Source organism: Microcaecilia unicolor, chromosome 4, assembly GCF_901765095.1.
Source record: "Microcaecilia unicolor chromosome 4, aMicUni1.1, whole genome shotgun sequence".
NCBI classification, from domain to species: Eukaryota; Metazoa; Chordata; class Amphibia; order Gymnophiona; family Siphonopidae; genus Microcaecilia; species Microcaecilia unicolor.
In genome coordinates this window covers 5949066-5961746 of record NC_044034.1, presented here as the reverse complement: position 1 = coordinate 5961746, position 12681 = coordinate 5949066, and the positions used below count along the sequence as shown (strand labels likewise).

The following is a 12681-nucleotide window of genomic DNA, read 5'->3' as shown; positions in this document are numbered from 1 at the left end:
AAAAGTCATTTACAAAAGTGGTGATAGGGAAGAAGCTGGAAACTACAGGCCAGTAAGCCTCACTTCGGTTATTGGAAAAGTAATGGAAGCGATGCTGAAGGAAAGGATAGTGAATTTCCTGGAAGCAAATAAGTTGCAAGATCCAAGACAACATGGTTTTACCAAAGGGAAATCGTGCCAAACGAATCTCATTGAGTTCTTTGATTGGGTGACAGGAGAATTGAATCAGGGACGAGCTAAGGACGTAATCTACTTAGATTTCAGCAAAGCTTTTGACACGGTTCCCCACAGGAGGCTTTTAAATAAACTGGATGGGCTGAAGATAGGACCTAAAGTGGTGAACTGGATTAGGAACTGGTTGACGGACAGACGCAGAGGGTGGTGGTGAATGGAATTCGCTCGGATGGAAAGGTGAGTAGTGGAGTGCCTCAGGGATTGGTGCTGGGGCCGATTCAATATATTTGTGAGTGACATTGCCGAAGGGTTAGAAGGTAAGTTTGCCTATTTGCGGATGATACTAAGATCTGTAACAGAGTGGACACCTGGGAGGGAGTGGAAAACATGAAAAAGGATTTGAGGAAGCTAGAAGAATGGTCTAAGGTTTGGCAATTAAAATTCAATGCGAAGAAATGCAAAGTGATGCACTTAGGGAATAGAAATCCACGTGAGACGTATGTGTTAGGCGGGGAGAGTCTGATAGGTACGGGCGGAGAGAGGGATCTTGGGGTGATAGTATCTGAGGATTTGAAGGCGACGAAACAGTGTGACAAGGCGGTGGCCGTAGCTAGAAGGTTGTTAGGCTGTATAGAGAGAGGTTTGACCAGCAGAAGAAAGGGGGTGTTGATGCCCCTGTATAAGTCGTTGGTGAGGCCCCACCTGGAGTATTGTGTTCAGTTTTGGAGGCCGTATCTTGTTAAGGATGTAAAAAGAATTGAAGCGGTGCAAAGAAAGCTACGAGAATGGTATGGGATTTGCGTTACAAGACGTATGAGGAGAGACTTGCTGAGCTAAAAGTGTATACTCTGGAGGAAAGGAGAAACAGGGGTGATATGATACAGACGTTCAAATATTTGAAAGGTATTAATCCGCAAACGAACCTTTTCCGGAGATGGGAAGATGGTAGAACGAGAGGACATGAAATGAGATTGAAGGGGGGCAGACTCAAGAAAAAATGTCAGGAAGCATTTTTTCACGGAGAGGGTGGTGGATGCTTGGAATGCCCTCCCGTGGGAGGTGGTGGAAATGAAAACAGTAACGGAATTCAAGCATGCGTGGGATAAGCATAAAGGAATCCTGTGCCGAAGGAATGGATCCTCAGGAGCTTAGTCAAGATCGGGAGGCAGGGCTGGTGGTAGGGAGGTGGGGATAGTGCTAGGAAGACTTATACGGTCTGTGCCAGAGCCGGTGGTTGGGAGGCGGGGCTGGTGGTTGGGAGGCGAGGATAGAGCTGGGCAGACTTATACGGTCTGTGCCAGAGCCAGTGGTTGGGAGGTGGGGCTGGTGGTTGGGAGGCGGGGATAGTGCTGGGCAGACTTATACGGTCTGTGCCCTGAAGAGCACAGGTACAAATCAAAGTAGGGTATACACAAAAAGTAGCACATATGAGTTATCTTGTTGGGCAGACTGGATGGACTGTGCAGGTCTTTTTCTGCCGTCATCTACTATGTTACTATGATGATAGCGACTGCTTCTCTGTGCAAAAGGGGATTTTGGTTCATCGTATCTGGATGATTGACTCATCTGAGGAAAGTCTTACCAGGAGAGTGTTTAGGCTATGGCCTGGGTGCACGTGTGCCAGTCCTTGGGCTGGGTTGTCAGTCTGCACAAGTCGTTTTCAGCTGTCCCAGACTTTGGTGTATTTGGGAGTTTCAGTACCAATTTGGGCAGAGTTTTTCTCCCGCAGGCTTGGATTCGCTGTCACAGGTCCGGTCTCTTTTCGACTCCCAGTGCCTGAGGGCCAAAATTACATGCAAGTGCTCGTCTCCATGGCAGCCTTGTTGGAGGTGGTACAGTGGGCACTTCTCTCCCTCTGGTTTCTCTAGTTGCACTCCCTGGAGGATCGCCTCCCTCTGCGTTCCCTGGTGAGATGCAGTCTGCTTTGGTGGATGGTGTTGAGTCATCTCTCAGGAGACATAGTAACATAGTAAATGACGGCAGTTAAAGACCTATACGGTCCATCCAGTCTGCCCAACAAAATAAACTCATTTTACATAGTATGTGATACTTTATAAGTATACCCGAGTTTGATTTGTCCTTGCCTTTCTCAGGGCACAGACCGTAGAAGTCTGTCCAGTACTGTTCTTGTACTAAGTTCTGAAGCTAACATTAAAGCCCCTTAAAATTTATACTCCAGCCCATCCCTATCTATTCAGTCACGATCAGGGCGTAGATCGTAGAAGTCTGGCCAGCTCCTGTTTTGTTTAGAGTTACCGGCGTCACCACCGAATCTCCGCTAAGATTCCGTGGAACCATTTCTTCTAAACAGGATTCCTTTGTGTTTATCCCACGCATGTTTGAATTCCATTACAATTTTCATCTCCACCACCTCCCATGGTAGGGCATTTCACATATCCACCACCCTCTCCATGAAAAAGTACTTCCTGACATTAGTCCTGAGTCTGCCCCTTTCAACCTCAATTCATGACCTCTAGTTCTACCGCCTTCTCATCTCCGGAAAAGGTTTATTTGCGATTAATACCTTTCAAATATTTGAACGTCTGTATCATATCAACTCTGTTTCTCCTTTCCTCCAAGGTATACATGTTCAGGTAAGCAAGTCTGTCCTCGTACGGTTTGCAACACAAATCCCATACCATTTTCGTAGCTTTTCTTTGTGCCGCTTCCAGTCTTTTTACATCTTTAGCAAGATACGGCCTCCAAAACTGAACACAATACAAGTGGGGCCTCACCAACGACTTGTAGAGGGGCATCAACACCTCCTTTCTTCTGCTGGTTATACCCCTCTCTATGCAGCCTAGCATCCTTCTGGCCACGCCCGTCGCCTTGGCGCATTGTTTCTTCACCTTCAGATCCTCTGACACCAACAACCCAGGTCTCTCTCCTGAGTCGAGCTTACTAATCTCTCCCCTCCTATCTGGTATCTCTCTTTTGGTTTTCCACACCCCAAGTGCATCACTCTACACTTCTTTGCATTAAATTTTAACTATCCTAAACTCCGGGGTAACGTTATGTTCTGGTTTCAATTTCTATGTTTGCACCTAAAATTATCAGAAACCATTGTATATTGCTTCTTTATTTTTAAAATTTTTTCTCTCTGCTGTGATATAAATCATATAGCGTTACTAATATTTGACGTGCTCAGTAAAACACGGTTAGCCATGGGAGAGAATGGTGGGACCACCTTTCAGATTAATATCATAGTGCGGGAGCAAAGCCCTGACTTCTCAAGTTCTCCTGAAGAAACTTTAAGTAGCGAAACACAATTTGTGTTTGGAACTGGAATAGGAGAAGATTATTAGAGGAGATGTACTATTGAGTCAACAGAGTACAGTTGTTACACCAAGAATTTTTTTTTTCACATTCACGTTTATCCACCTATTGAGCACCGAGGGTCAATTGAAGAGAACGCACCATTGACAGGAGGAAGTTATATAATCAGCCCCAAGCTAAGTACTCATTTATTTATTTATATTATTTGTATCCCACATTTTCCCACCTATTAAATCTAGTTTGTCATTTTGAATATTAGCGAACCATAATTTAGAAAAAGGAGAGAGGGAGGGCTGAAGTGCAATGATGCTGTTTATTACATACACTTCATCAGTAGACCAGCTGGTGCAATAGGTGTTTTACTGAGCACTTCAAATATTAGTAACACTATATGATTTATATAACAGAAGATAGGAAAAAGTTTTAAAAATAAAGAAGCAATATACAATGGTTTCTGATAATTTTAGATGGAAACATTAAATTTTAACTGCCAGACCTTCGATCATTCTTCTAACGTTCGGAGATCCCTTCTCATCGTTTCTATTCCCTCCAGGGTATCCACTCTATTGACTATTTTCGTGTCATCCGCAAAAAGGCACACCTTTCCTTCTAACCCTTCAGCAATATCTCCCACAAATATATTAAACAGAATAGGCCCCAGCACCGACCCCTGAGGAACTCCACTGCTCACCTTCCTTTCCTCCGAGCGGATTCCATTTACCACCACCCTCTGCCACCTGTCGGTCAACCAGTTTCTTATTCAGTTCACCTCTTTCGGTCCTAAGTTCAACCCTTTCAGCTTATTCACGAGTCTTCTGTGGGGGACAGTATCAAAGGCTTTGCTGAGGTCCAAGTAGATTACATCTAGTGCACGTCCCTCATCCAGTTCTTTGGTCATCCAGGCAAAAAAGTCAATAAGATTCGTTTGGCAGGATTTTCCTTTGGTAAAGCCATGTTGCCTCGGGTCCTGTAACCCGTTGGTTTCTAGAAAGTTAACTATCCTTTCTTTCAGCAGTGACTCCATTATTTTTCCTACCACCACCGTGAGAATTACCAGTCTGTAGTTTCCCACTTCTTCCCTGTCTCCACTTTTGTGAAGAGGGACCACATCCGCATCTCCAATCTCGCGGAAACTCTCCCTTCTCTAAATATCTATTAAATAAATCTTTAAGAGGTCCCGCCAGGACCTCTCTGAGCTCCTTCAGTATCCTGGGATGTATCCCATCCTTCCCCATAGCTTTGTTCACCTTCAGATTCTCCAACTGTTTATAAACTCTTTCTTCCGTAAACGGCGCAGTATCCACTCCCTTCCCAGACGTTCCCTCGGCAGCCAACTGCGGTCGTTCTTCAGGATTTTCCTCTGTGAACACCGAAGAGAAATAACTGTTTGACATGAGTCTGGATTCCCAACATTGGACTGTGGTGACGACAGATGTAAGCTTATCTGGCTGAGGGGCACATTGTTTGGGAAGAGTGGCTTAAGGGGCGTGGTCTCCTCTAGAGGTGAGTTTGTCTATAAATGTGTTGGAACTGAGTGATCCGGTTGGCATTCCTAGTCTTTCAACCTCCTCTGGTTGGTGTTGCGAGTCTTGTCTGACAATACCACGGCAGTCGCCTACATCAATCATCAGGGAGGCACGAAGAGCTGTCCGTGGCAGAGGAAGTGTCTCTTCTCGTGGGAGTGGAAGTTCTTCTGATAGGTCTCTCTGCAGTTTACGTTACTGGGGTGGACAACATGCAAATGGACTTCCTCAGTTGACATCTCCTGGACCTGAGAGAATGGAAGCTCAGTCCAGAGGCCTTCTGTCAGATAGTGGACTGCAGGGACCTCCTTGTCATGGACCTCATGGCATCTACCATCAACACTCAGGTTCCTTGTTTCTTCAGCCAGCAAAGGATGGTCGGATGGAGGGACTCGATGTGCTGGTGCAGCCTTGGCCCAGCGTCTGCTTGCTTTGTTCCCCCCCCCCCCCCCCATTGCCCTTGATAGAGTACTGTTTCGAATTCAGAATCATGCTGCCAGGTGGTTTTGGTGACGCCAGATTGGCCATGCAGGCTATGGTACGGAGACCTCATTCGGCTTCCCATGGTGGAGCCTTTTCGATTTCCACTGGTGACTGATCTTGGGATCTTAGCCTGGTGTTGTCCATCCTCATAGAACTGCCTTTTGAGTCCTGGACTGAAGGATTTGACATTTAAGATAGTGCTTCTTGTGATGTTGGCTTTTTGGGTTGGTGGGCTTTCAAGCTGTAGGCTCTCACCTGTAGGAAGCCTTTCCTTCAGTTTTTTTCGGGAGAAATTGGTTCCTTCCTTTCTGCCTAAGGCGGTTTCTCCATTTCATGTCAAGTAGCAGGTTTCCCTGCCCATCTTGGGGGACAGGTCTGGCTCTGAGGAGCAAAAGCGCTTGCACTGTTTGGATGTCTGCAGAGCCCTCCATTGCTATTTGAGGGTGACTCACGAGTTCCGCCATTCAGATCATCCATTTGTTGGGGGTGGGGGGGGTGGGAGAGGGTTCATGAAAAGGTGAGGTGGCATTCAAGGCCACTATTGCCCGTTGAGTGAGGGAGGAGATGGCCTCTGCCTATTTATTTCGGAACCAGCCTATTCCCTCCTCCTTGAAGGCCCATTCTACTTGGGCTTTGGCAGGTTCGTGGGCAGAGCATTCATGGTTTCTCCTAAGGAAATTTGTAAGGCTGCAGCCTGGTCTTCTCTTCATTCTTTTATGCTCCACTATCGCTTTAATGTGTTTGCTCATCAACTTGTGCAGTTTGGAGTCAGGGTGTTGACTGCCTGGCTCCGTGGGTCCCACCCATGATTGTCACTACTGTGGTACTTCCCATATGTGCCAATCTAGAGAGACACTATGGAAGGAGCAATTAGATCTTACCTGCTAATTGGCTTTCCATTTAGTCCCTCTAGACTGGCACAGAGCCCTCCCACCATCGTATTCGGTTTTTTTTTTTTTTTTTTTTTGTAGCTGGCACTCTTATGAAGTGTTTCGTCAGTTCTTTTTTGGGGATTGTAAAAAAAAAAAAAAAAAAGACAAGTGTCAGGGTTCAGTCCCATACCAGCCTTCTTGCAGATATTCGGGGCTAGTGTACCCTGTTCCTCCTGTTTGGCGGCATCAGTGTAGACAGCCTCAGTCAGGGGATCGATATGGAGATTTTGATTTCCTTTTGGAGTGTTTCCTCTCTGTTTAGTTTTGTGGGTCATCTGTTTTGCTAGGCATAGACTGGTTTCCTGAGGACTGCACAGCCCACTTATAGGCTCACTTGCTCAGTTTGTTCTCAGTCTGCATCTGCTGGTTGGAGTGCTTAACCCATCTGTGCCGGTTGGGAGGGACTAAAGGAAAGCCAATTAGCAGGTAAGACCTAACTACTCCTTTTGTGGTGTAGAGCCAAGTAAGCAATTCTGAAAGTGACAGTTGTCCTATTTTGAATTGCAAGTCACTTTTCTTTTTGACTGTCTCTACATTTTATGCCCGTTCCAGATTGACCAGCAGTTTTTAAAACCTTTTTCTTTGATAACTAGGTTGCTTTCACATTGTGGGGGTATGATAAGTGGATCTTTTCCTGAGTTGATAGGGGGATTATAGGGTCGTTACCCTGTATTAGTTTAAAGGACATTAGCTGGCGTTAGTGCTTCGGCTTCTTGTGTAGCTGACACTTCTGCAGAGGTAATGATGAGTTTGTGGGCATGGAATATTAATTCTTCTGTGTTCCTAGGTATTGGTACAAACACTACCGGCACTAGTCTGTTTGGAAACAAGCCTGCAACTGGGACTCTAGGAACTGGATTTTCAACAGGATTTGGAACAGGTAAATAAAACAAACATGAACATTACATGAAGGTATATCTCTAAGAAGTGAATAGCTTTTTAAAGGATATGCAAAGTTTTTAATTGCCAGTTTAACTAGGAAGCTTGCATTTATAATAGCTATTCAACAAACACTCCGACTTGACTTAGATGCTAAGGCTGAATGGAAGCATCAGTCCCAGTTTAGCTACTTTCAACCCATGTAGGTTTGGGTCATTCCATGTGATTAAACTAGAACAGTGGTTCCTAAATCTGTCTTGGGTACCACCAACCTTTTGGGTTTTCAGGATATCTGTGACAAATATGTATATACTAGTAAAAAAGGCCCGTTTCTGACACAAATGAAACGGGCGCTAGCAAGGTTTTCCTCGGAGTGTGTATGTTAGAGAGAGAGAGTGTGTGTGAGAGATGGAGTGTGTGTGTCAGAGAATGAGAGACAGAGTGTGTGTGTGTGTGTGAGAGAGAGTGTGTGTGAGAGACAGAGTCTTTGTGTATGAGACTGTGTGTGTCAGACAGAGTGTGATAGACAGGGAGTGTGTCAGAGAGAGTGTATGTGAGAGACAGTGAGTGAGTGTGAGCCCCCACCCCCACCTCTCTGGTCTCAGGACCCCCTCCCCACCTCCCTTTCCCCACCTCCCTCTCCTCTGCGCCCCCTCCAGCCATCCATGTCCAGCAACCCTCCCCTCCTCCTCCTCCAGCTACCCATGTCCAGCGACCCCCCCCCCCCCCACACACACACGCATCAAACCCCCTCACTACCCGCAGCTGCCAGTGGTAACGCTGTCTGGCTGCTTCTCCTGTTGAGCAGCAGCGGCCGCTACAAAAAGGAAAAAAGCAATAAATGTTTTTAAACCCAGCCCAAATCATTCACAAATGCCCGAGTCTTAAAACACAGTCTCTGTAGCTGCTCCTCCTCTCACCTCTCATGTCACTGCGCTCCTCCAGGGGCAGTGACATGGAGGCGAGAGGAGTAGCGGCTGCAGAGACCGGTGGCAGCTGTGGGTGGCGAGGTGGTTGATGTGCTTCGGGTGGGGGTGTTTGATGGGCCTTGGGGGGGAGGGGGTGTTTGATGTGCCCGGGGGGGGGGGGGGGGGGGGGCGCATCAGAGGCTTTGGAGTAGGATTCAAATCATCTTTTTCTGTTCGGAGCTGCCTGTCAGGCGCCTTTGTCGTGGCAGCCGGAGTTAAGTTGCTTCTGTCGCTTCATTTCATGTGTTCCCCACCCCTTATCTTGTCTGTTGTGTCAGGGGTGGTTCGGGAGGGCGTTCGGTGAGCGCAGCAGGTTCGGGAGGGCGGCAGTCTCGGTTGGTTTTTGTCCTTTCTTTTTCTTAGATTTTATTTTCCATGAATGTTCGATGAAGCTGCTTGGGCCCGCTCTGTTGTTGCTTGGGCTCTCTGGATGATGACATCCGAGGCTTCAGTCCCACAACCAATCAGAATGGAGGCACGGGCCCAGGCAGCTTCATGAAACGTTCATGGTGCAAATTATTATATAGGAGGATGAGATCTGTGTGGACAGTTTATTTCTTGTCGATGTAGATATGCTGATGGTCTCTCCAGGACACGTTTGGGAACCACTGTTCTTGAGTTTTGGCCATTTCTGTTCCGCAGATATAAAAGTTGTGTTCTTAAGTCACGACGAACTATATGGCTTAATGGATTTGGCATAGTGATGTGACGTCTTCCATGGCAAATTATCTAGTTAATATTTAGCACTCATTAGGCAGTGATATAAGTCATCATAGTTTTTATCTTTGTTAACATTTGATCACTGAATCAAAAACAAATTGACAACAAAGCATAGAATATAAAAACTTATGCATAATAAAACATTTAAATAAACATTAAAACATGAAAATCCTGGCATTTGCCTAGGTAAACAGCCATGCCTTCAAATTTATTTTAGTTTTGTTGGACCAGTCTAGGTTGGGGTATGCCGCCAACTAGTAAATGGAGATAGAGAAAACAGAATTTCCGGTGATGACATCACCTGTATAAGGAGCAGTGCAGCCTAGAACGTGCCAGTGTTCTATCTCCAGTAGCTTGGGCTGGTGCAGCAGAATTGCCATTTTTTGCCTGGCTTCTTGGGGTACAGATTGCAGTCTGTGGCCTCTAGGTTGTTCCAGTGTCCTGATGATGGCTCTCAAGGATCAGTCTGAGGGCCTTTGCTCTGAGTGAGCCAGAAGATGTTCTTTCCATGGTTCCAACTTGATGGTCCCAGCACTGTTGAATTGTCATGGTCAGATAGTAGTAGGCCTGTGGGACCTCTGCCATGAGCTGGTAAGAAGGGGCTGCTTAGGAGGTTTGTCCTTGTCCCCTCTCTTTGTTCTACTTTCCCCCTCTGTCTTCCTGCCATTAACATAGGCCTGTTTGTGTCTGCCTGGATAAAGCTGAGTAAAAAAAAAAAGGGGGGGGGGGATGGAAAAATAGAAGTAGTTGAGTGGGGAGATTTCCTGTTCTGATAAATATTTTTTTGCGTAAAGGGTCTCTCTGGAGTCCTGTGGCTGTGAGTACTAGAAGGGGGAAAGATTCTGATATGGTCTGAGCACAGTAGATGCTGTATGGGTGATAGGCTACCATGGTGTTGCCCAGCAGGCTCGGCATGGCCCAGCTTGTAGTGGTTTTTTGCAGTTACCAGGCTGGTAGCTCCGGGAAAGTGTGGGCATTCAAGTTTGGTCAACCTCATTGCTCCTGTAGATTAGGTGGGCTGCATGTGGGCAGGAACAGCAGTTCTGCTAGTCTCTGGTTGCAGATCCCCAACTAAGAACAGAATGGCTGTGCAGCAGACTGGTGTACTGGGTAGTCCTGAAGCTCACAGATCAAGGGGGATCTTTCAGAGACCTTTCAGGTGGTCAGCCTGTGATTCCAGATGGCGTTTGCAGCAATTGGCCAGCTACTTATGTGGAGCCCTGATTGCTTTAAAAAGAAGGAAATTTCAAACTATGCAGGATTTATGGCGGCAACAGGTGGGCCTCATGGTGAGGGATGTTCAGGGGGCTGCCTTTCATCTGTTTAGGACCATAGGCCCTCCCCCATCCACCTGGGGCTGAGGCCCTCAAGTGGGAATGCTGGGTTCTAATCACCTTTTCATTAGGTGGAGGCTAGGGATTCAACAAGGAAGAGGAGGGAGTTTCCTTCCTCCCCTGGAAGGTCTTTTGTAGGAGTAGACTTCATTTGGGGGGGGGGGGGGGGGCAGCTTGTCACTTTCTGCTTGTCTACCACATGGAGCTCACTTTATTGGCCAGGTCACTTCTTTCCTTCAAGGAAATAGCAGACAAGGAGCTGTTGGAGGCAGGCTTTTGTATAGGGCTCTTGCAGGCCGTTATCGAGGCCTTTACTACTACTACTTAACATTTCTAAAGCGCTACTAGAGTTACGCAGCGCTGTACAATTTAACAAAGAAGGACAGTCCCTGATCAAAGGAGCTTACAATCTAAAGGACAAAAAGTGCAGTCAATCAAAATTGGAACAGTCTAGATTTCCTGAATGGAGGTATAATGGTTAGGTGCCGAAAGTGACCTTGAAGAGGTGAGCTTTGAGCAAGGATTTGAAGATGGGCAGGGAGGGGGCTTGGTGTATGGGCTCAGGGACTTTATTCCAAGCATAGGGTGAGGCGAGGCAGAAAGGGCGGAGCCTGGAGTTGGCGGTGGTGGTGAAGGGTACTGAGAGGAGGGATTTGTCCTGTGAGCAGAGGTTACGGGTAGGAGCTTAAGGGGAGATGAGGGTAGACAGGTAATGAGGGGCTGCAGATCGAGTGCATTTGTAGGTTAGTAGGAGAAGCTTGAACTGTATGCGCTACCTGATCGGGAGCCAGTGAAGTGACTTGAGAGGGGTGATATGAGCATATCGGTCTAGGCGGAAGATAAGACGCGCAGCAGAGTTCTGAACGGATTGAAGGGGGGATAGATGGTTAAGTGGGAGGCCAGTGAGGAGTAGGTTGCAGTAGTCAAGGCGAGAGGTAATGAGAGAGTGGATGAGAGTTCAGGTGGTGTGCTCAGAGAGGAAAGGGCGAATTTTGCTGATGTTATAGAGAGAGAAGCGACAGGTCTTGGCTGTCTGCTGGATATGCGCAGAGAAGGAGAGGGAAGAGTCGAAGATGACTCCGAGGTTGCGGGCAGATGAGACGGGGAGGATGAGGGTGTTATCGACTGAAATAGAGAGTGGAGGGAGAGGAGAAGTAGGTTTGGGTGGAAAGACAATGAGCTCGGTCTTGGCCATGTTCAGTTTCAGGTGGCGGTTGGACATCCAGGCAGCAATGTCGGATAAGCAGGCCGATACTTTGGCCTGGGTTTTTCGCAGTGATGTCCGGTGTGGAGAGATAAAGCTGGGTGTCGTCAGCATAGAGATGATATTGGAAACCATGAGATGAGATCAGCGAGCCCAGGGAAGAGGTGTAGATTGAGAAAAGAAGGGGTCCAAGGACAGATCCCTGAGGAACTCCAACAGAGAGCAGGATGGGGTTAGAGGAAGATCCATGAGAATGTACTCTGAAGGTACGGTGAGAGAGATAAGAGGAGAACCAGGAGAGGACAGAGCCCTGGAATCCAAATGAGGATAGTGTGGTAAGGAGTAAATTGTGATTGACAGTGTCAAAAGCGGCGGATAGGTCGAGGAGGATGAGGATGGAATAGTGACCTTTGGATTTGGCAAGGAACAGGTCATTACAGACTTTAGTGAGTGCCGTTTCTGTCGAGTGTAGAGGGCGAAAACCGGATTGAAGCGGATCGAGAATGGCAGGAGAGGAGAGAAAATCAAGGCAACGGCTGTGAACAGCGCGTTCAAGTATCTTGGAGAGGAAGGGTAGGAGGGAGATGGGGCGGTAGTTGGAAGGACAGGTAGGGTTTAGTGATGTTTTTTTGAGGAGTGGTGTGACTACAGCATGCTTGAAGGTGTCAGGGACAGTTGTAGTGGAGAGAGAGAGGCTGAGGATATGACAGATGGGGGGGGGGGGGACAGTAGGAGAGATGGTGTTTAGTAAGTTGGTGGGGATGGGATCAGAGGAACAGGTGGTGCATTTCGAGGAGGGAAGAAGGTGGGCGGTTTCCTCCTCGGTGATATCAGGAAAAGAGGATAAGGAGGCCTGGGTTGGTTGGTTGAGGGAGTGGGTTAAAGGGTGAAGAGGAGGAGGTGGCTTGGTAGTGAATTCGAGGTTGATCTTCTGTACCTTGTCGTGGAAATAGTCAGCCAGGGATTGAGGAGAGAGTTGGGGGGGGGGGGGGGGAGCGGAGGGCACTTTGAGGAGGGAGTTAAGGGTGGCGAAGAGACGACGAGGGTTGGAGCCTAGAGAGTTAGTCAATTGGGTGTAATAGTTCTGTTTGACAAGGAATAGGGAGGACTGGAAGGAGGATAGCATGAATTTGTAATGAATGAAGTCGGTATCGGTGCGAGATTTCCTCCAGAGGCGTTCAGCAGATC

At 47.3% G+C, this 12681-nt stretch overlaps 1 protein-coding gene across 2 annotated transcripts in view; it reads left to right on the top strand.

Moving 5' to 3' along the window:
* Nucleotides 1-12681, top strand: part of NUP98 (nucleoporin 98) — a 215734-nt gene that overhangs the window by 86687 nt on the left and 116366 nt on the right. For both annotated transcript variants that reach the window (XM_030199826.1, XM_030199825.1), the window contains exon 11: nt 7176-7268. In XM_030199826.1, the coding sequence (XP_030055686.1) occupies nt 7176-7268 (93 nt within the window). The remainder of the gene's footprint in view (nt 1-7175; nt 7269-12681) is intronic.